This window comes from Azolla caroliniana, unplaced genomic scaffold (assembly GCF_043228905.1).
Source record: "Azolla caroliniana isolate FFs.n. ecotype wild unplaced genomic scaffold, voAzoCaro1.0.p SCAF_1, whole genome shotgun sequence".
In the NCBI taxonomy this organism is placed as follows: Eukaryota; Viridiplantae; Streptophyta; class Polypodiopsida; order Salviniales; family Salviniaceae; genus Azolla; species Azolla caroliniana.
Window position 1 is genome coordinate 28624028 of NW_028230436.1, and position 22697 is coordinate 28646724.

At 37.0% G+C, this 22697-nt stretch overlaps 3 protein-coding genes across 3 annotated transcripts; 2 read left to right on the top strand and 1 right to left on the bottom strand.

Moving 5' to 3' along the window:
- Positions 1–5408: 5408 nt before the first annotated feature.
- Positions 5409–7682, bottom strand: LOC147869464 (Ribosomal protein L4/L1 family). The gene is given in 5 exon segments (XM_087329844.1): positions 5409–5931; positions 6356–6532; positions 6616–6735; positions 6813–6920; positions 7442–7682. Coding segments are annotated over 5 exon segments (705 nt in total). The 5' UTR covers positions 7640–7682; the 3' UTR covers positions 5409–5829.
- A 3340-nt stretch (positions 7683–11022) lies between these two features.
- LOC147869465 (oxysterol-binding protein-related protein 1B-like) lies at positions 11023–16077 on the top strand. Its single transcript, XM_087329805.1, has 10 exons — positions 11023–11504; positions 11724–12083; positions 12516–12588; positions 13225–13676; positions 14014–14169; positions 14577–14744; positions 14827–14967; positions 15039–15269; positions 15491–15604; positions 15702–16077. The coding sequence occupies exons 1-10, from the start codon at positions 11061–11063 to the stop codon at positions 15855–15857; spliced, it is 2295 nt and encodes a 764-aa protein (XP_087185931.1). The 5' UTR covers positions 11023–11060; the 3' UTR covers positions 15858–16077.
- A 1017-nt stretch (positions 16078–17094) lies between these two features.
- LOC147869466 (protein S-acyltransferase DHHC9-like) lies at positions 17095–21300 on the top strand. Its single transcript, XM_087329857.1, has 10 exons — positions 17095–17287; positions 17395–17488; positions 18837–18931; positions 19007–19174; positions 19247–19319; positions 19404–19456; positions 20364–20455; positions 20596–20648; positions 20735–20860; positions 20972–21300. Exons 1-10 carry the CDS (start codon positions 17133–17135, stop codon positions 21284–21286), a joined length of 1224 nt encoding a protein of 407 aa, XP_087185983.1. The 5' UTR covers positions 17095–17132; the 3' UTR covers positions 21287–21300.
- Positions 21301–22697: the final 1397 nt, after the last annotated feature.

The window sequence follows — 22697 nt, forward strand, 5'->3', positions numbered from 1 at the left end:
CACGTTGAAACCCTTTGACCTCCCGCTTCTTTTCGAGAGACTTGGATGGAAATGAAACTAGGCTTAGTATAAAGTCATGTTTTTTACTATAACTCTTTAGCTTAAGTTCTATTTTATTATTTTTTACTTTCGATGTTTTTGTTGTAAACCAATTGTCTCATGAGCCAAATTTGGTCTTAGAAGACGTTAATATCTCTCTCTCTCTCTCTCTCTCTCTCTCTCTCTCTCTATTCGTCATTGCCCCATGATGATGTCATCTCCCCAATATAACCCTCTACTTAGTTTTCCAGTATTTCTCCAAATGCCACTATGCATTCGGTTCCCTCCTCAACATGCCCTCTCCAAACAAAAGGGAATACAATCTCATTCAACATTGTAAATTCATTCAATTAGCCAACATGGGTTGAACATGTGTGGTTGTTAGGATTCAAGCCCAAGTCTCCACGACCACAATCTCAATCTTATTGGGAATTCATTCAACAACCCAACATGAGATGAAGATGTGTGGTTGTTAGGATTCAAGCATAGGTCTCCATGGCCACTGGCCAAAACATCGAAGTCTAACCATTAAACTACAACCAAACATGAAAATATGCCTATCTCAAACGTACTTTTTGGAATATCTAACCACGAATACAAATTTAGAAGCAATATTCGTTGCTTGTGTGCTCGCAAAGCAGAGTTCATTTCGAGTTTTGTTCAGTAAATCAAACAACACGGTTCTTTCTAGAAAAAAGGACAATCACATTCATCATTTTTAATTCATTCAATCGACCAACATTATTAAAAATGTATTCACTACTTGTATGCTTGCAAACCATGCTTCATTTTCATGGATGATTCCATGGATTAGCATTGTTCCGTTCATTATAATCAAACAACAAGGTCCTTTCAAGAACAAAAGACAATCACATCAATCACCTTAAATTCATTGAATCAACCAATATGAGATGAAGATATGTGATTGTTGGGATAGTCTCATTCATTGTTTTTAATTTATTCACTCGACCAACATTATTGAAAAAGGATTCGCTACTTGTATACTCATTTAAGACACGAGCATTAGACTACGAGGTGTGGTTTCTGCGATTCTACCAATGGCTCAACCTGGAAATTTCTCCAAGGTTTTGGCTAATGGTCCAAGTACCACCACGTGGATTTGCAATCCTAGATATATCGAGTCATTACTCAATCACAATGGCAGATAAAATAAATAAATATCTCATTTGCATTCAGTTCCAAGATTCCATTCTTCAAAGAGGCCATAAAACTTCTCTTCTCAAATCAACAATTAAAGAATTTTTGACAGCTTGCTCCTCTATCCACATCAATTGGTCCAAAAATGAGGCTTATTCAGTCTTTCCAAACATCATTAGGCTACCATGGTTTTGAATCCCATTCCCTTTGAATTTTTTTAGTTGCAAGATGCACATTACAGGTCTCCATGTTGAGCATACTCTCAAGTAATTTCAAAAAAATAGGTAATGTCCTGTGTACAAATAGAAATAAATTATATCAATAAAAATAGCTAGGCCCCATCAAAGTATCTTTGGGATTCTTTACTTGGCATTACGTCTTATTCCTTTCTGTGGTTTTATATTATCCCAAAAAAATAAATTTGTATATCATAGTCTCCATCTCTATGATGCAAATGTCCATGTTGGAATAAAAACTAGCTTGCTATTCTCTGTCATGAAATATCCATCTTGAAGCACAAAATTAATGAGTAAACAGAAATATGTTTTGTCCACATATAATCCAATAATAAAAAAGACGCAACTACATTGACAGCAATGGATTGTAGCAATTAAAATCTAGAGCTCAAGTGGGATACATGAGAAAATAGCTGACGCTCAATGTCTAGAATGCATTGCTCAAATCCATTTTGTAAAATGGTTCATATTTATTAAATCCAAGCGATGAAATGAATGCCAATTAACTTGGTAAGCTTTGCGACAACGCAAAGTCATCACCTAACCTATGCCACATTAAGCTTTTGGTCACCTTTTCGAAACAACTACATATATCCACCAGCAACAGTCAATTAAGATTAGAATACTTTTCTTCCTAGTTACTAGAATAAATGATATTCAGAACAATCCAGTGCATGGAATGTGATTGATCTTGGAAAAACCTGACACAGATAAGAGTGGCATACTTTTTATCTAAATGTGTGTACGTATAGTTGTGGGCTCTATAAAATCGCAAAGTTATGACAAACTCTATTTCATAGCACATATGAGCTTATTTTCTTGTACTCAGGATTTGGTTTTCCTTTAGCATCAAGTATTAGATGGCGCTCAACAACTGCACGCCAGTACTTCGTATTCTTTTGGAGTCTTGATCTGCACACAAAAATCATAAAAAAGTTTAATCGTGTACTTTAAAACCTTGGGAGACTAGCACAACTTTTTAAAAACAGAAATCTTCAATGTTACCATAGAGAAACAAGATCATTTATACAACCACAATTTGTGCATAGTGATGTGTATAAATTTCCACTCGAAAGAGAACAGAGTAGCCCCTTAACACATCCGTGGCGGAAAAAGAAAATAAGCGCACAAATGTTTTTCGTTTCAAAATTATGGAATATCATTGCTAAAGAAAAGTATTTCAGTTGGCAGGGATCACTCTTTATTTGGATCGATTGTTCACATAAAGGGAGGAGAAATTATAAAAAAGTGATTTTTTCTTACAACTAAAAATGCTCGTGAAAAAGTGATGCAATTTGCTTTGTTGTGTGGAAGGAATATGAAGTAAGCGTGATAAGTGAAAAGAAAATAGAATTGCTACCATGTCTAAAAGAGTCAAGGCTACCTCTGGATTCACCTTAGTATGATACTTACATATGTTACAAATAAAGAGAGAAATTAAACACAAAACATTAGAATATTATCTTAGTAAAAATGGACACAAATACCAGATCACCTAACTCTTTTTCTCAGAGGCCAACAGACCAAAAGAAACTGGGTATTCTTCACCTAAATTGGTAGTCAATACAAATTGGCATAAATTAATTCTTGTTTGAAAGACTTTGTTAATTTAGTTTCGTGTCTACTTCTATGCATCTAGATCATATTGCATTTGCACAATTTGGTTCGTGGTTCACATAATTTAACTCAATTTTCTTTATCTCCATCTCTGTTTTATCTAAGTTCTCTTGTATTAATGCAAATTGGTTATTGCATACATGAGTTGGCATTGGTCAGCCCAATAAATCTTTGGATTCTATGGAAACAACGGTGTAGACGGGTCTTCTCCAACCAAACCGTGCAACCAATAGTGTTAATGCAAGAGATATGGAGTGACGTGGTAGCCACTCTAAAGAGCCAATATGATGACCTCCACATAAGATGGACCTATTGTGTCCCTACAGGGATTTGTATATACTAATCTCATATGTAAAATTTTATAACTAATGGAAGGAGTTTTTTTGGGGGGAATTATTATTATTATTGGCATATCAATTGCTGATAACACATCCTTTCATTTTTATGCATTCAGGAGTTGTTGCAGTTGAACTTTCAATACAGTCATAGAGTAAATGTTTGGAATCCAAAATCCTCTCTTTCGCTTTTTGGCTGTTGGCTTTGTGAAGTACTCCATAGCATCAAAAGTCATAAATTTGAGAGATCCCTTCCACTTCCTTGCCATCTCGTATATTTTAAAAAATCGACAGTGTTAGAAAAGTAAATATCCTTACCCATGTTAAATTTTATTTGGATTTTCATACATTTTTGGAAATCCGTTACTTATTTAGCTTTCTTTTGGAAATCTCCAGTAATATCTAAAGCAAGTTGAAGGTCTCCTTGTTTACCTTGATGAGAGTGAGCACTACCATCATTTTTGTTTTCTTATGAAATGGTTTGAATGCTATATCTAAAATGCACCCACTTGTTATATCTAATCTTAGTGAGTACTACCATGATTTTTGTGGTTCTTTTTGCATATTGTTGTTATGATTTTAGTGATTCTTAGTGACTACTACCATCAGGGCTTGTAATATGCTTATCATACAATAAACCACATCTTATATTTTGAAGCCTTGATTTACTATTTCATAGCTATGGGAACATTTATATATCATCAAGTAACCTACTCAATAAATGCACCATTATATTGAATAGAGCTAGTTGCAAGCTTAAATATTCCTTCCAACATCTGATATTGAAATAGAGAATATCACGCAGTGACAAACAACGTAAGTACTAGAAATAAAAGAGCATCAATCTTAAATTCCAATGAATACGATCTTTACGTTCTCAAGATTTCTAGAAAATTGAGGTTGTACTAACTTTCTTGCATTGATGAGGACATTTTTTATTGATCTACCTCAAAAACCGCCCAACTAAAACAACTTTTTTACAACAATTGTTGCTTCCGTGGCTCATGTTGGCCACCTCATTTTAAGACACAATCAAAATTGGTAACAATTACATTGTAGATGATTAGCCACAATTTGTAAACAAGTCCTCAATCAATCTTATCCAATAATATAGCTAGCTGGCAAACAACATGCATAAACTGCAAACTAGAACTTATGAGGTAGACAATCAAGAGGTATCTGGACACAATTCAACTTCCCCCACCATGCTAGCCTTGGCTCAAATGACTTCAAAAATGTTATTTACCATGACAATCACATCATTATAAAAAGCAAGTCAATCAAAGATATTCACAATTAATGAGGCAACAAAAAAATCTAAATACATTGCAAATTGGAACTGCAATGAGGCACTTTAGACGCATTTGGAAAGAAAGGAAGAGATCAGGGTTGGATGAGACATGCTTCTCATTATACAGGTGCACCACAGCATAAAGAAAAGTTTTCCTCAAGTGGACTGATTTAAATGAGATACATGCAAACCACTAAACACAGAACTTTACAACACTAAGATGGGATCCCAACATCCAATAATACATGTAGTAGAATGAGATGCAAGGGTTTGATACATAATTGATCCAACGTGATTTCTCAAAGCACAAGTCTAATTTGTAACATTATGTGATTCCTGTCTTATGGAATTCCATGTCTCTATAGATGAGACTTACATCTATGCATAATATTAGTAGATTCTGATACAATGGCTAGGTTACATTATTTCTGTCCTGTGGGATCAAGATGTGTGAACGCATCATCAATGAGGAAAACAAATATCAGATACAATGTACATTCTTCTTTAGCATAATATTGGTTTTTGGCATAACCGTGATGTCATAGATTGTAGGCAAGGTTTCACCAGTAAAGACTAGGATGTTGATCTGAAGACTGCTATGTCCAACAAAGCTTTTACCCAGGGGCCAGGGGTAGCCTGGTGTGTAAGCACAGCAATGAGATGCAAACTCATTTGTGTCTCTCATTAAATGTGCAAAGTTATATTCTTATGCACTCTCAAGGTAGACTCTCATTAAATGTGCGAAGTTATATTCTTATGTCTACCATATCATTGTTTGACTTCTGGATACATTTCATGCTGAGAGTTATTGGGTAAAATAACATGAAATATTCGCATTTTGTTACATACCATCACAGCTAGTGTGATGAAGATCAAAATTTATTTGTATCTTATATCACCGATTCAAGACCATACTTCTGTTTCTAGTTTTCCACTTCTGCCAAAAATCCAAGTAAACCTAACACAGAACACATTGCGCTCTCAAGTGATGATCAATGTGAGCTTGCTTTCACAGAGGACCAAATGTTTACATTCTCAATTTTTGATCCAGTCCACACCATTTGAATAGGCAAAATTAATATCTAGCTACTAATATAGCAAAACATATGAGCGTTGGACTTGGTCCAGAGAAAAAGAAACCTGTAGAACCATATCACCGGTTGATTGGAGTATGCATGTGGATTTCTATATGCCAGATCGCATCAACAGACATAATAAGGGTGTCATGTTGAAGAATGCTGTATACATTAAGCCCCTGCATAAAAAATTTCAATAGTGTATGCTGATGTCAACTTTCGTGAGACTCCCTGCCTCGCTTATATATGAATTCTCTCATATCATATAACCATAAAAAAGACACTCTAGAAATGGAAATATGAGATGTAGATAATGTGACTTGTGATTTAGATGATCCAGCTAATCCCAGCATATAAATAAGACCAGCCATGTAAGTTTTACACGATACATACCATTTTACCCCCTCCCACTTCATAACTGTTGTGATTCCCATGGATCAGACACATGAGGCCATGTTGAACAACATTTTGGCATCATGGCAATTGCAGAAATAAAGAATTTTTGTGGAGTTATACCTACTGCTTTTTAAGCATGCAAATTTTCTTACTCATAGCAGACATTCCATTGTAACCAACCCAGCTAAATGTTTCTTGTTTATATACCTTAGCTGGCAGCACATCAGCTTCATAGAGGTTGCTTGTTGATCTGCATAAAAGTGTGTTTACTTTGTCTGCTCCATCAACGATTAATACTCTTTTACTTTGGTCGAGTCCTTCAATGTACTTTGCCATTTCTTTAGTCTCATGTGATGCAGGTGTAACATCGTCAAGTACCAAAAGCTGCATATGAATAACAATGTTATACAAGATATAAGATATGTGACTGATATCAAAACATCCGCAGTAAAATTAGAATGCCTGACCTTGCCTTCAGCAACACTTGCTGAAAGTGCAATTTTTAATCCAAGCCTTCAGACTTTCTTTGGTAAATTATACGAATAGTCTCGAGGTTTAGGGCCATGCATTGTAGCACCATGCCTAAACTGCAGTTATAGGAAGAACAAACAACAACGAGCATCCATACATAATGTGCTCATTTATATGTGAAAGTAGAGTTCACCTGTGGACCACGCAAACTTCCATGTCTGGCATTACCAGTACCTTTCTGTTTGTATGGCTTCTTACCTGTGCCACTGACTTCACTTATTGTCTTTGTTGAATGGGTACCCTGCAAGGTATCTACTTGTTATTATGATGCCTAAAACATCTCAGGAAGAAAAACGGCCATTCTTTGCAAGAAAGAAAAAGAATCTCCAGGTGTATCCACTAGCTAGTACTTAAAACGTTTGCAGATGTACAAACAAACTGAAAGACTTATTTAAACATTGTAAATTATATATGCATACAAGTCTAAACTGAAAGTTAGGCAGGATTCTAAACTGAAACTGAATATGTGGCAAACTATTGCTTCCAACAAACAGATTAAGAGCTATAGGATACTTACACAACAAACCTAATTATTTGAGAGGATGAACGGAATGGTAATCATGATTATGTTTTTCTATGTACCATATATTTAATAGTTAAGGTACTATGTAACAAGAAAATGTAAATGACAATGTTGCTTCGTGCTTCAAAGAATATAATGCATCAATCCTTAAAAACCATTATCCTACTGCTAACCAAAAAAGAGAAACAGTTTCCTTAAAGGCTAATTAAACAATGACAATATGTATTGTAGAGCATAACCTGACGGCGCTTTGCTAGCTGCCAAACCACTACTCGATGAACAATATCTTTTCAAATCGGGACATCGAACACATCACCAGCCAGAACTGTTGTATCTTTCTCCTCATTATTGAAATTATTTACTTTGATCTCAATGTCATTGTAACAGCCTGAGCATAAGGTAATCCATAACTTTAGAAGGTACATGTGCCAAAACATTTCCTTTCCACCCTAGTTAGAAGCCATGTCTATTACATCTATGGACAATTTACACTAATTTCATGGAAATTCTCCACCTTGTTTTTCTCCTTGGGCATGAGTCGCTCTTAGAGACAAGCATTAAAGGTATCTCATTTTAAAGCTATAAATTTTGGGGCCATGACATGAGTAATATCGAAAACATAATCACTTACGATACACAAGAAATTTGCTTACTTCAACATTAATTAAGAAACCACCAATGCTTTAAGAATAAATAAACTGGCATAAGAGAGGCTGCTCTGGAAACGTCTTGAATCACATTTGTTGGATCTCCCAGATAATGTTCCACGGCTTCTCGGGGCATTAAAATGTCAACAACATTTCTATTCCTCTAAGCATGGTCACAAAATGTAATTTTTTCGTTCACATTCATTGAGGTTGTTAGATTTTTCTCCATTGCCAGATATGTACTATCAAAGTGCAAGATGTTAGATTTTTCACCATTTCCAGAAATGTACTATCAAAGTGCAAGAAGACTATGTCACTCTCTCTCTCCCTCTTTAAGATTTCAGATGGTGTATCTGTTGTTAAATAATAGATCATAGAGTTTGTAAAGTTGGCACAATTAAGTTACATTGGAAAATAGATTTAAATTTCATTTCATTTCTAATCCTTTCTTCTCCCTTGCTCATTAAATTTCATTTCAAATCTTTCTTTTACCTGAGGAGAAAGCGGTTCGTTGCAATCGAAAACCTTCGAAAGAATAGCATTTTGAGTAGCACTACCAGTAGTACTAACAGCGGTAGATGAAGATGGAACCTTCACCAGGATTTTGAGTAATCATGCCCTCATCTCTCTCTTTCTCTACTCTCTCTACTCTACCCTGTGAAGAAGAAGAAGAAGAAGAAGAAGAAGAGGAAACACAGGAGGATAAATAGACCTAGACAGTTAATTAAGAGAGACGATTTTATTTCTCGAGGGAAACCTCCAAACTCTCTTAAATCGCATATGTAGGGCCCCACAAAAAACACACATGAAGACTTCTTCAACAGAATGAAGGCATTATGACAACTTCCAAGTGGTAAATCTCATATAAAAGTCTTCCAAAGAAACCAATATCTAATGGATAGCCAATGACAATGGAATTCTTATGTAATGGAGCCAATATCTACCAATAGCTTTGTTCTTTATACCTGATTCATTAAAAATGCAATGAGAAGCAGAGCACACACCTGAGAAACAACTGTTTTGAAATGTTTCTATTTGATGTAAATTCGAGGTTCAACATTCTGCCTGTAATTATGAGAGGGAAAACCTCCCTAAGACCACACAATGGACTCTGCATTGATATGATCTTGTTTTGGGGCTCTCCGACAGCAAATCCACTTTGTATACTGAAAGAATTACAAGCCCCACTTGAGATGTTTTTCATTTAAGAAATTATGTTCACGACGTTATTGATCCTTTTCTTGGCACCCCAAAGTAGGCTATGTATTCGCCATTTCCATTTTATTTTATAGTATGCCTCAAATATCCCACTTGATTCTTTTTTAAGCCTCTACTTGTTTGTTAAGTTGCTAACAATCAAACAATACTTTAGGTTGCATGGACTATGCTAATTGGGTGTGGCATTGCATCCTGTTTAGGCTCCTAATTGTAGGTTTCTACTTGTTCGTAGATTCAATAAGTGTGTTATCTATGTGACTAATGACATGGATATGTTCTTGTTTTTCCTCCTCCCTTTTCCCTTTTTCCTAAACATTCAATTCATGACTATTGCAAGGTGGAGTTGAACCAATAGCCCACGATGTTGTTCATCTTCATTATTGTGAGTCATAAGCCTCGTGGCTCTCGATGTTGCCACCTTCCAATAAAGGGAAACCTTTTGACATTGCAGTCAAGATAGATAATTGCTTATGTAATAAAAGGTATGGACATTATGGATCGTGAATGTATAATTAAAAGATGTGATTATCTTTTTGGAGATGCTTTTATGGATCAAGTAAACAATCAACATGGTGCATAGGTCTTGCATTTTCAATCCATTGATAAAACATCTTGATGGTCACCAATGGAGTAATTGAGTCGTGACCTCGATGGGAAATGGCATTACCATGATTAAGCTCTATATACAATGCTTACTAACATCGTGATTAGAGCAGGTGGGATATATGTATCCATTGTTTGAGATCCTAATTACATATAGAGGCATTCAGTGGTATGTGTCCATAGTCACTAAAAATTATATTCAAAATTGAAGTGGACAATCAATCCATGAACATTAAATGATAAAAATCCACATGTCCCGAAGTTCAGAAACATTGAGAGTAATCCTGGATTGCTTTGCAAATGCATGTAACATGATGCGGAGGAATGACATCAAACAGATGTGACCCTTATGTAAGGGGGCATTTTTGAACGCTTGTGAAACGACTATTCATAAAACTTTATAACATAAATAACATGAAGATCTAGCCCATGTATGCATAGAACGTGAATTATTCAAAGGAAATAAATCCCATCACGAGGATTGATTCATTTGTGATCCTCGAATGCAACATTGTACTATGACCCATGTCGATGATGGATCCATTTTCGGGAACATGTGAAGGAAGACACTTTAGAAATTGACCAACAACACACTCAGACCAACCTCGTGGTCATTGGTGTATTCAGGAACACGGTATCTAAAGGCATCAACCTTCTTAGGCAGGGGATATGCTCGATGGGCGAAAGAAGGAGAAGCCAAAATGTGAAAGAAGGAGATGGTGGCGGTGGGACGGGACAAGAGGAGACAATGATGGCCATGAGGTGGCGGCCATACAACACATACATACACATACATATAATTTTATAAATACACATACATATACATTCATACATGGGTCCATACATATACATCATACATGCAAGCCATTCATCCGTCCACATCCATCCATCATACATGGGTCCATCCAATTTATACGTGTATAATTTATAAATATACTGTATACATACATACATACATACATATATATATATATATATATGTATATACATACGTACATATTCCAACAGACACACAGACGCCTGTCGGCGATGGCGAACCAGTGAGCCAGCTTTTTATTTTTCTTCCTTCTGCAGGACGACAACAATCGAGACGAAACAGAAGAGAAGAGAAGAGAAGAGACGAGAGAGACCATCTCCTTCCTGGTCCCTTCTCCCTGTCAATCCAATCAAGATTCCCCTTTCTTCATCCGCCCCGCTGCCATGGCATGGCATGGCATGGCACGGCACGGCACGACGCATAGAATTTGCGTGAATCGATCCATCAGAATACAAGACGCAACCTCCTGATCCTGATCCTGTTCCTGATCCTTCCCGTTCAATCAATCTTCTTTCTTCATCTGCTCTGTTTCAAGGCTACACACAAATCTCTTTCCTTTGGTTTACCATTTCCATGCAGGCGTCCTGCTGCGACGTGGATGAAGCAGAACTGTCGGGGATTGGAATTATGCAGCAGGTGTTGAAGTGTTCATGTCCTCGTGGCGATCAATCGCCCACCAATTTGGTCCAACACGGCAACACCATGGCACCATCCTTCCACAACAACAACAACAACACCAACAACTCTCCTCCTTCCCCAATTCAGGAAGCAGTAGACTGTAGCGTGGCGGGCATCCTTTACAAATGGGTGAATATCGGGAAAGGCTGGCGCCCTCGCTGGTTTGTTCTCAAGCATGGTGTCCTCTCATATTATAAAGTCCACGGACCTGATAAGATTACTGTAAGCGACGAGAAGCATACAGCCTCACTGATTATAGGAGAAGAATCCCAGAAACTTATAAAGAGACAAAGGAACATTCCTCGAGCTCGCAAGGCATTTGGAGAATTGCATTTGCAGGTCGGGTCTCACTCTTCCATTGCAAGCATGCACTTGAATTTTTTTTCATACAATCACATGTACTCAGGTTTCTATCTCAAATTTTCCATTGTGGCAAAAAGAAAAGCAGTGAACCGGACCAAGCCTGATTGATTTTGATTACGCTTTCAGGATCGATGAAATTTAAATTCATGAGCTTTACAGAGTCTCATTGACATTTATTTCCTCTGGATGGTTCAGGTCTCTTCTGTACGAGAGAGCAGGTCTGATGACAAGAGGTTCTACATTTTCACTGGAATCAAAACCCTACATCTGCGAGCAGAGAGTACAGAAGATAGAGCTGCATGGATGGAGGCCTTACATGCTGCGAAAGATTATTTCCAGAGCAGCCTTCCTAACAAATTTGACATACCATTTCCTTTCCGAATTGATGTGTCTACAACAAGGTTGAGGAACCGGTTACTACAGGAAGGCTTGTCAGAGAATGTGATCATGGAATGCGAAACAATAATGAAAATGGAGTTGGCATGTCTTGTGGGACATCTCAGGCTGCTTGAAAAGAATACGATCAATCTTATTGAGAGGATGAAGCAGTTGGAGGTATGACATAACCAGTAACTATCAATTACTTCGTGATTGAAATTAACAAGGAGTACAAGCATTCAGAATTGCTTTCATGTGGGTGTCAGTGAATACAGCATAATGCCGGTCATAAATTACATCAATCAAAATGTTGTTTTCCAATCTCTTCTCTCAGCTTTGCCTCTTTGCTGAAGGCATAGGCTTTACTTAATATCTGCTATCTATGTAACTTTATACATTATCAGAATATTATGTTGATCGAGCTTAGTGTTTAGCCAATGTAATGTGTGTATTCACTTTAAGCACATACACCTTCTCCAACCAACAGATGAGCAGGCAATCTGTAGATCTTATTTTTTACAGACTGCTTTAAGCTGGTTCTAGTGGCTTGCCTAATTTTTGTTTGCTATTTGTAGCAGTCAATAATTAACTTCGAGTATATTTATATAGAGTGAAAAGTTGGAGCTGGAGACTACAGTTGTAGAGGAGAGCCAAAGCAGAGCTAATGCATTAGATGAAGAAGGTGAAACTCATTGTATAATTATTTTCTGGACCTTAGTACAATTTAACGTTGTTAGTGGATGAATTAATGTCTTTGTATCAACTCTGTTCACTATGATGATAGAATATTTGCAAATTTCATCCTCTTAAGCTAAATTTGGTTGACTTACTGGTTTGCTGGGAGGATTTCAACCAAATACTTTTAGTTGTCCTATCCTATTTTATTCAGATGTCAAAACTCTCTGGAGCATTTTAGGCTCTTCAAGAACTGATTTTTTCTTTCAGCCTTCTGCTTTAATAGTATTGATGACTCAAATATTCCAAACGAAATTGAATTGCATTCTGGACATATGTATGGTTTCACATCCATGCCAAGTCATATTGAAATATTTATCATGTTGAGTACACACCATGAAACTTTTATAGAACGGGATATGAAGTCATTTCTTTCACTGTGAGATAATGATGCTTACAAATGCATGTTACTATTAATATTACCTGTTCAAGCTATTTCGTCAATCAGAGCTTTTGTTAATTGCTATTAAATTTGTTCATACCAACATAATCCAGTCCTGCAAATTGTATAATATATTTAATCTGCAAAGCATAGTACGATGAATCATAACCATTGCTAATGCAATAAAATCTTATGATTCAGGGGGAAGTGGAGCAGATACTGATGATGAAAGAGATATTAATGCTGAACTAGAAATAGATTCAGATGAAGAAGACAATATCTTTTTTGATACAAGTGAATTTCTCGTTTCTGAACCCTTGTCTACTCCAGCTAATGATCATGACAAGGATTCTGTGAGCTCATATGAAGCACATGCAAAATCAAGCCCTAATATGGATGGGTCCACAGATATGTCTATAGAGAAGGTTGGCTTTGAGTATCCTCATGTACCAAGGCGGACGAGGCTTCCAGAGCCAAAACAAGAGCAGAAGAGTGTAAGCTTATGGTCTATAATCAAAGATGCAGTTGGTAAGGATCTTATGAAGATATGCCTACCTGTATCTTTCAACGAGCCAATTTCTTCTCTGCAAAAATGCTTTGAAGACCTAGAGTACTCCTATCTGCTTGACCGTGCTTATGCATGGGGAACACGGGTATGCTCTAATCTGATTTCTGCTTCAGCTTGGCTCTCTTATTCCATCTTTAGTTTGTCTTGGCCAGAAACTCAGAATAAAGAGTTGTATTCCAAATAAAGAGTTGTATTATAAATATCATGCAAATGATTTAGAAACATTCATTAACAAAGTTCAACTTTTGCCACGACTATTGAATTGAAGGTAGGTAAAAAGTGGTTTCATATGAGTGTATAGTTTTTGATGCTGATGGATTTTTTGTTAAAATGGCTATCTTAAGCCTGGCTGAGACTTTTACACGTTTATCATAGTTTTGTCTTTGATTTTGCATTCTAATAGTTTAAAGTTTTCCTTTCAGGGGAACTATCTTATGCAGATTTTAAATGTTGCAGCATTTGCCGTATCAGGATATTCTTCCACAAAATCCCGCACTTGTAAACCATTTAATCCTTTGTTGGGGGAAACTTATGAAGCAGATTATCCAGATAAAGGTCTTCGTTTCATTTCTGAAAAGGTCAAAACTGAAATTTTCAAATTTCCAGATGCTGTATCAATAACTTTCTTTAACATGAGAGTATTTGGTTTAATAGTTCTATTTAATCACAGTAATTCCCCGTGGAATGCCACTAATCTGTAATGGTGCTTTAGCTAAAGATATCAAAAGTATAACTGCTAAAATTTTAAATGGTAAACGAAAAATGAAGGACTTAAATAAAATCATTGCACTGCATTCTGAAGTTGAAGATAAAGGAGAATTGTTTACATGGTTTGGAATTCCAGATCTGATGACTCCGAAGGCAGATGATACACAACACGTGATTGATTAGAAATGCTTTGGATAGATTAGGGATCATAGAATAATGTGCATCTACCTAGGGCAGCAACCTAATTTCAGCATTAGTAACAATGCTTGTGTTGCAGGTTAGCCACCATCCGATGGTACTTGCGTGCCATTGTGAAGGCAGAGGTTGGGTCTTTTTTGGAGACAGTAATTTGAAGAGCAAGTTTTGGGGTCAATCAATACAATTAGACCCTGTAGGTGTTCTTAGGCTGCATTTTGCAAATGGACAAAGATTCCAGTGGAGTAAGGTCTTGTAATGGACACACGTGCATACTGGAGCTATTAATAGAAATTTTTTATTCTTTCGGTCAAGCCAATGGTTGTTTGCAGGTGACTACGTGCATATACAATCTCATTCTTGGAAAGCTCTATTGTGATCATTTTGGTACAATGAAAATTCAGGGGAATGGGGATCTTGTTTGTAAGCTCAAATTCAAGGAGCAAAGTATAATGGACCGCAATCCACATCAGGTGCTCTTCTTTGGCACATGAATTTTTCATTGTGGTTTTCTATCTTAGCTGAATCATTCTTCACCTTTCAGGTTCAAGGATATGTGTATGATAGAAAAGAAAACAAAGTAGCAACCTTATTTGGGAAATGGGATGAAGCTATGTATTTCATCATGGGGGATATTGCAACAAGATCAAAAACTTTTGATCCTATGACGGAGGCCATTTTGCTATGGCGACGGAATGATCCACCGGAATTTCCAACTCGTTACAATTTGACAAGTTTTGCAATAACATTGAATGAAATAATGCCGGGATTAAAGGTATTTGCACAAAAAGAGATCCTGGTTCTCTCTTAATGTGGCCCAAATCCATTTGTGGTAACCTATGGCAGGGGCCTGTAAGCCATTGGTCAAGGGTTCAACTCCAGCACCATCCCCCACCATCAATTGTCACAAAACCAGAGCTATTGCACGTGTCATGTGTTTTACTTGATGCCTACCCTTTATTAAATACGCTGAAGACCGGCCTGTTTCTTGATCAGGAAAAGCTGCCTCCAACTGATTCGCGACTGCGGCCTGATCAAAGGCATTTAGAAGATGGTGAATATCAGCTGGCAAACATGGAGAAATTGAGGCTTGAGCATAAACAAAGACGGGTACATATATAATTCAGCTTGAGGAGGATCATTGGGGGGGGGGGGGGGGTGTACTAGTTGTGCTGAAAGGTTTTCTTTTATGAATCGATTGATGCAGGCACGGAAAGTGCAAGAGAGCGGATGGAAACCGTGCTGGTTCCGCAGGAATGACGACACAAATACATTCGAGTACATGGGAGGATATTGGGAAGCAAGGGAAGAGAGAGCATGGGCGGGATGCCCCGACATTTTCGGAGCCGATATTGAAACCTGACATTAGTCCCTAACATGAAATGCCCATGGTTTTTGCATGCAGCCAATGGAGACATCGACTTCTTTTGTGGGGATTTTGTGGATGTAGTTTGTAACTTGTCAGTCGTTTATGTTTCCAAGGACATTTGGCTAAAAGCTCTTGCACATCCGATAAAACATGTTGCAAGCTTGTAACAATAATCTCTGCTAAATTTTGGTGTATAAACATTACTCCATGTGAATGCTAAACGCACGACCAAATATGTGCTTTCCTTGCATATTGTGTAGTATCTACATACTTCCATTGTGGATTTCAAAGATTCATTTGTAAGAATCTAATCGACAAGTGTGTGATCCTCCAAATGAGATGATGCATATATCAAACCTCCAAGGGCCTTGTCAAAGCAGTCGAACACTTGGTTTGCATACCAATGTAGTCTTACTACATAGCAATAATTACAAATTCATGTCGAGAGTTCCATTTAATTTAGTGGGAATTTAAAAGCATTCACTTTGGCACATCGCCATCATCGATCGTGCTAGTTTTATAAAAAAATTAAGACAAAATCAAGTGCCAAGGTTTAGTTGAGACATAGAATCTAACCATATAGGAGATCAATGTGGCAATAATGTATTGTAGGACAATGGGGCCCAAGCAACTCGTCATTTGATCAAAACAACTTTGTTTGCCAAAATGGACACTATTAAGAGATGATGTGTAGTATTGAACTTCGGTTTTCCTACAGCAACCAACTACGAGATTAATGTGGTAGTAGACCATTGATTGTCGTAGGAAATTGGGGCCTAATCAACTCCTCGTCTCATCAAAACTTGTTTGCCATGCATGTAAGCTATCAAGAGACAACGTGTGTATGGAATAATGAAAGGGCATTGTTAATTTACGTGAATTTTCAGACTTGCAATACCAAATTCTAGGTTTTTTTTTTGCCATTAAAATGTTGGACACATGATTGTATAGTAAGGTATTGGACTTAATGCGCTACACCTGATTCTAACTTCAAGGGGAAGGCAGGCATGGAATGGACCATATATGTATGTACAATGTACATATACTGTATACATAGTACATATATATATACGTATATATGTTACACAGTTACAGAGTGTATATATACATAGTACATACATATAATGATATATGTATATAAATACAGTATGTATATACACTTCTCTCCTGCAGTCTGCTATATTATAGCTTAAATATAAGCTTCGGTGGACAGGACATGGAGGCGCACAGCATTCTCCCCAATTGCGCATAGCTAGCTGAATCCCCCAAATGGGCGCTGGCATCAGCTGGTTCACGCTCGCTTACGCTGCAGTGCTGCTCGTCTCCTGCCTCATCTTCTTCTGCGGCGACTGGCCCATCTTCCAAGGCACCGCCATTCATTCTGCCCACCTCTGCTGTACTGGTGGCAGCTTTGAGCTTGTGGAGTAAGTAACTCTCAGAAATCCCTCCGTCTCTTTCCCCCTTTCTAAGTAAAGATGGATGGACGGATCCGATGAATATGACCATCATGACGATGCGCTTGGTGCTTCAGGAAGATCGTGGGGATCTTCTGTGGAGATCCAGGACGACATGCTGTTGCCTCTATCGAACACTATTGCTGTGAACGCCCCAATCCAATTCTACAGGTTTCTCTTCTTTCGATCCTCTTGTTTAGATGTTATAATTTATCTCAGCATAAAATTACAAACTGCCTATTCTAGAGTGTTCATTGTCATTGTTAGCAGTGAAATCTTATTAGAGTTCTTGCACACTCCATTTGATAGAAATGTGCATCATCTGTGCTGTTAGAGATGCACATCTCTTTTCATTAAAAAGAAATGCAATACACATGCTCACATTGCCTCACGAAGACAACAATAAGTTCCTGATGACACTTCAGATCACGGCGAATTTGAATAAAAGGTTTCATGAAAGAGTGGATGGAAAGGAAAGATATCAACTTTCTCATTATATCTGCTAGTTATACAGTTATCAGAAAGTATTGATAGATTCTATAATCAATTGCATGACATTTTCATTCTGAGTCTCAAGTGGTATCAAAGACCATGAAGAGAATTAGTTGCATGAAAGGTAGAATGCTGATGAAAACTGCTTCTTGAATTAGTGATGTCAACCGTTGCCTTAGTTATGCTGAAGACAAAGCCAGAAGTAAATCCTGAGAACCAGTCAAGTTGTTTGTAAATCAGGCTCTGTATGGAAGACGATCATATTTTAAAAGATGTTCATGAAGTTGGAGAGGATGAAATGTTTTCACTCTTTGATTAATAAGGAAATTGGGATTCTAGCATTGGTCTTTTCTTGCAAGAATGGGATGTTGCTATTTTCATGTTTGCTGTCTAATTAGAGCTTACATATGGATGGTTCTATCTACCTGTTTGCTCTCTAAGTACAGTTTATATGATGATAGAGATTGAGGTGGTACTTTTTGTGATACTGTATGCATAACTCTTTATGATGTGTACATTTGAGTTTTTTTTTGAGGCAATTCTTGTATGTCAATCTTCTGGAAGTACACCATACTTCCATTTGTAGAGGCTTAAAAAATTTGCAGCTAATAAAGTGAGTAGTTTTGATTGGCTGGGTGTAACAGTGCATAATTATTTGATACCATTTGAATACTATTCTTCAATTAGATTTTGTTATCACTCAATACATGAAAGTCTCTCTTTGAATATGAGACCATTGCAATATAGAATAGCAACAATAAATATTATAATTGACTTGAGTAGAGAGTTTTGCCCAAAGATACAGAGACTAAAGGATTTTTTCTTCATGATTGCATATACCATACTTCTGTGCCTATGAGCGTGCAAACAAAAGAAAAATGCAGCACTTCATACTTGAATGGGTGTTTAGGTGCTGGTTCATAGAATAGCTCCAATGTACACATATCTGCAAGTTCTCAGGTTACTGAATGCAACCATCATAGATTTGTTTTCTACAACAGTTAACAATCCTACTTTTGGCGTCCAGTTATTTTACTTCACAATTTTGTTTGGGACATATTATGCTGTTGTCACCACCTCATTTGTATACATTCCTGGGTATTATGTCTCAGGTATACACAGGTAAGTGTCTTGAATTATATCTCTTTAACCAGGACAAATGTGGTAAAACCTTCTGAGGGCCATTATTGCTTGCAGGTACCTAGGAACTTTTGGTGTGATTATGGCGGCCATATGGCTATTAATCACAAGCTTTAGTGATCCAGGCACAATAACTGCTGCTAATGTATCAGATTATGTCTCCATGTATCCATACGATGGAATTTTACATGAAGAAAAAACATGTCCAACTTGCAATTTGGTGAGGTACAGACTTCATTCCCTGCAAACTTGAGAATACTCCTAATATATGCTTAACCTAGGATTTCATGGTTTTAGGCCAGCAAGGTCAAAGCATTGCGGCATTTGCGGTCATTGTGTTGCTCGCTTTGATCACCATTGTGGATGGACGGTTTGCTTATTTCCACATAGATTAGAGATTCTCTGAAGTAGAAAACTTTATGTTAAGTGATTGATAAGCTGTTTTGAATGACAGAATACTTGTATAGGGGAGAACAACCTCCGATTTTTCATCATCTTTCTTTTCTGGTATGAAATGTTACTCAATATAATATATCCAAGTGATGACGTCTGTAATATCTTGAAAAGAGATGATTTTACCATATTTATGAATATGTGTTCTGTCACTTTGTTGGATCCTATATTCGTGCATTTGATTCTGTTCCAATGTTGCATGCAAGCAATGTCATCCTGTTTGGTTTGGAGATTTAGTTGTTCTTGAAATCAAACAGGCAAAACCAACGGGTTAGTGCAATTAATAACCTCGAAAGCAAGGTATATGCCCTGTCCTATGCTTTTTGGAAGTGCTGTAGAAAATTTTTGATGTCGAGGGATTGAGATACAAGGTGAGGTTCTGCACCTCTTCCTTATGGGAAATTCTAGACATTCTATACTGCTAATCAATAGATTCTGGCAAAGATGCGCATTTAGTAATCTGATAGACTTTGGTTGAGTTTGGGGATAGCTCCTGCTAATCAAAGGATACCTGAATCAGATGATAACCAGTGCCGAATCTCCATCAAAACAGGAGAATGTAAATGCATTTGAGTCTCCTGGATGCATGGTTGAAGGAGTTGATTGCCCATGCCCATGTGAATGGGGGCAAGTCATACTTTGTCTGTGGTGGCAGCTCTCTTATGCTCTATTATATATGACCGATACATCCTGTGGAGTAGATTGAGGTTCAATTAATTTGTGTAGCAATGCTCCAAAGAGTGATTGCCGATCAACTGGAAGCTGTTCTGTGAAAGTTCATTTTTGTATAATAGGTTATACTTCATTCAAGCCATCGCTAGGACAAGTTGCGGTCGATTTATTTGATGTATTTTAAAATATTGTCCACTGATTAAATTGTGCTTTATTTAATTCTGTTACCTTATTGGAAGTTACTGTTGTTGGCTTTCTACAAGCTAACGATGTCATGTATGGTGGACAGGCATTGTTGTCTCACGATTTATGGATCGTTTGTTATTGGAGGAATATTAGCAGGAGAAGTGAAAAAACGAAACCTTGTTCAGCTTTTGACCAGTGAGTTTTTGGAAAATGATTTTTTAATGATTCATCAATCCAAGGACTATAATTCTGTTACTTAAACTGTATAAATATGAGAGATCCCCTGTTTCTGTCCTGTGGTAATTATTTTCCAATGGTTGGGTTCATGTGAACAGCCTATTATGGAGTTGATCCCTCATTTTGGAAGCTTTTTCCTTATATTATTCAGGTAGAATTTTTGAAGAGTAAATGTGCGAATAGGTTTTCTAACCTCTAGTTTGATTGTTTAAGTAGTCAAGCTATTTAATTTGACAGTGGCTGGCGGCCTTCTACAGTGAACAGCTGCTAATTTTACTGTTCTTGCTCGTGATATCCTTGCTCTTGATTGGTTTTCTAAGCTATCATTTGTATTTGATCATCACCAATACAACAACAAATGAGGTAACATACCTGTGTGTGTATGTGTGGAGTAAAAATATCCCATAAAAATATTGTGTATGTCTACATTAACACTATTTAGCCTGACAAAGTATGTGTTTCATTAATTTACAGACCTTTAAATGGGAGAATTACAAGAGGCATATGAACAATTCTGCTGTACAAAATCCTGTTGTCATGGATATGCAGAAGGTGAAGGCTAATAATACAGGCATAGCTGATGCTCCTAAAAGGTTCAAGTATACTTGCAACCTGATATCACTATTTACAAGAAAAAGTGATACCATGACCCTGTGCACTGAACCACTTAAACGAACAAATGTGTATAACAAGGGCTTTATGGGTAATTTAGCTGAGGTCTTCTTTCCGCGGGCATGCAAATTGTGGTGCAAGGGATTTACATATTTTAATAAAGATAAGAAATCATAGATAGCTTTTGGTTCTTAATTTTTGCTGTTTGGGATTGAAAATGTACCATTGAAATTTGCTTCAACTTAAACATGACTTCAATTGAAGTTCAACTTACACTCTTCACAACTTACACATGGAAATTTGCTTTGGAAAATGTAAGCTCTGAATACAATGACATTGTTGTCTCATTTTTTATTCAGGGTTGCTGTCTTATATATATATATATATGCTTGAAATTTCTTATCACGCACTTCATGAGCAATAAATCCATGAAATAACATTCCCTATGGCATCTTTCCCGATAGAATCTGGGCCTACAGAGTATATCCATGGAAGAGTCATTACCACATTAATCTCAATAGTACCTCAATTGTGTTAGCTTGATATGACAGATACTTGCTAGTACTGGTGATATCCCCAAGAGTTGAGGGGAAAAAATGCAATTTAATCAATATGATGCAGCTCAAATAGTCCTAGTAATCTATGAAGGTTCCAACCAATAAAAGGATTAAGGTAGCAGATATTATCACAATATCAGGCAGTATAGATGTTATTATTGGAGGTGGATTATTGAAATGGTGGTTGCTCTAGGCTTCTTCCATATCTTCAGAATCTATATTTCAGGGGTTGTAGAAGAGATTCATCCAACGTGTATGTGAATTAGGTTGAATTATTGAGGAAATTTGAATGTTAATCTATCTCTAGATGTATCCGAGACAAAACAAATTTCATTACCACAATGTACTGGCAGCCACAGACCTTCTAATAGACATAATCTATGGAGTAGCTGTCTCAATCATCTGATGGAGATAAGCTATGGAATAGCTAGGAAATGGTATACTGAATAAACATTGCATACACAAGAAATCATAAAATGAGGGTATATGCATTCCTTATTTCTGCCTTTCTTTCCAATCCATGTTATATTTTCAAGGCTGATCTGTGATCATTGTCTGTTGATATTCATTTAACACAATTGGTGTATTCCATAGCATTCAGGCAATAAGAAAAGAATATTTGTAGGCTTCATACAATACTCACTGAGGTAAGGACAAGTGTCTTGAACTGTCCAACAAACATTCCCAAGAGTTTTTCATGTCTGATTCTCCCATGAATTTACATAGATTGGTGGTGGTGACTTCGTTTTAGGAAAAGCTTCATTTGCAATGCAATTTTTTGGTTCTGGATATCTTCTCTTATCCTACTTACAAGCAGCAGATCACGAGTGAGCTCAGTAATTGGTCCCTGACTATTCCTTAATGTGCTTGAGTGAGCAATGGAACATTCCGTAATGTGCTTGAGTGAGCAATGGGTGCACACAAGTCATGTCACACATTGTGTCTGAAAATAAAAAACATTTTATGCACAGCAACAAAGTTGATCCTGACAGGAAACGCAAGAAGGGATTTACAAAAAACTTTGAAGGGCT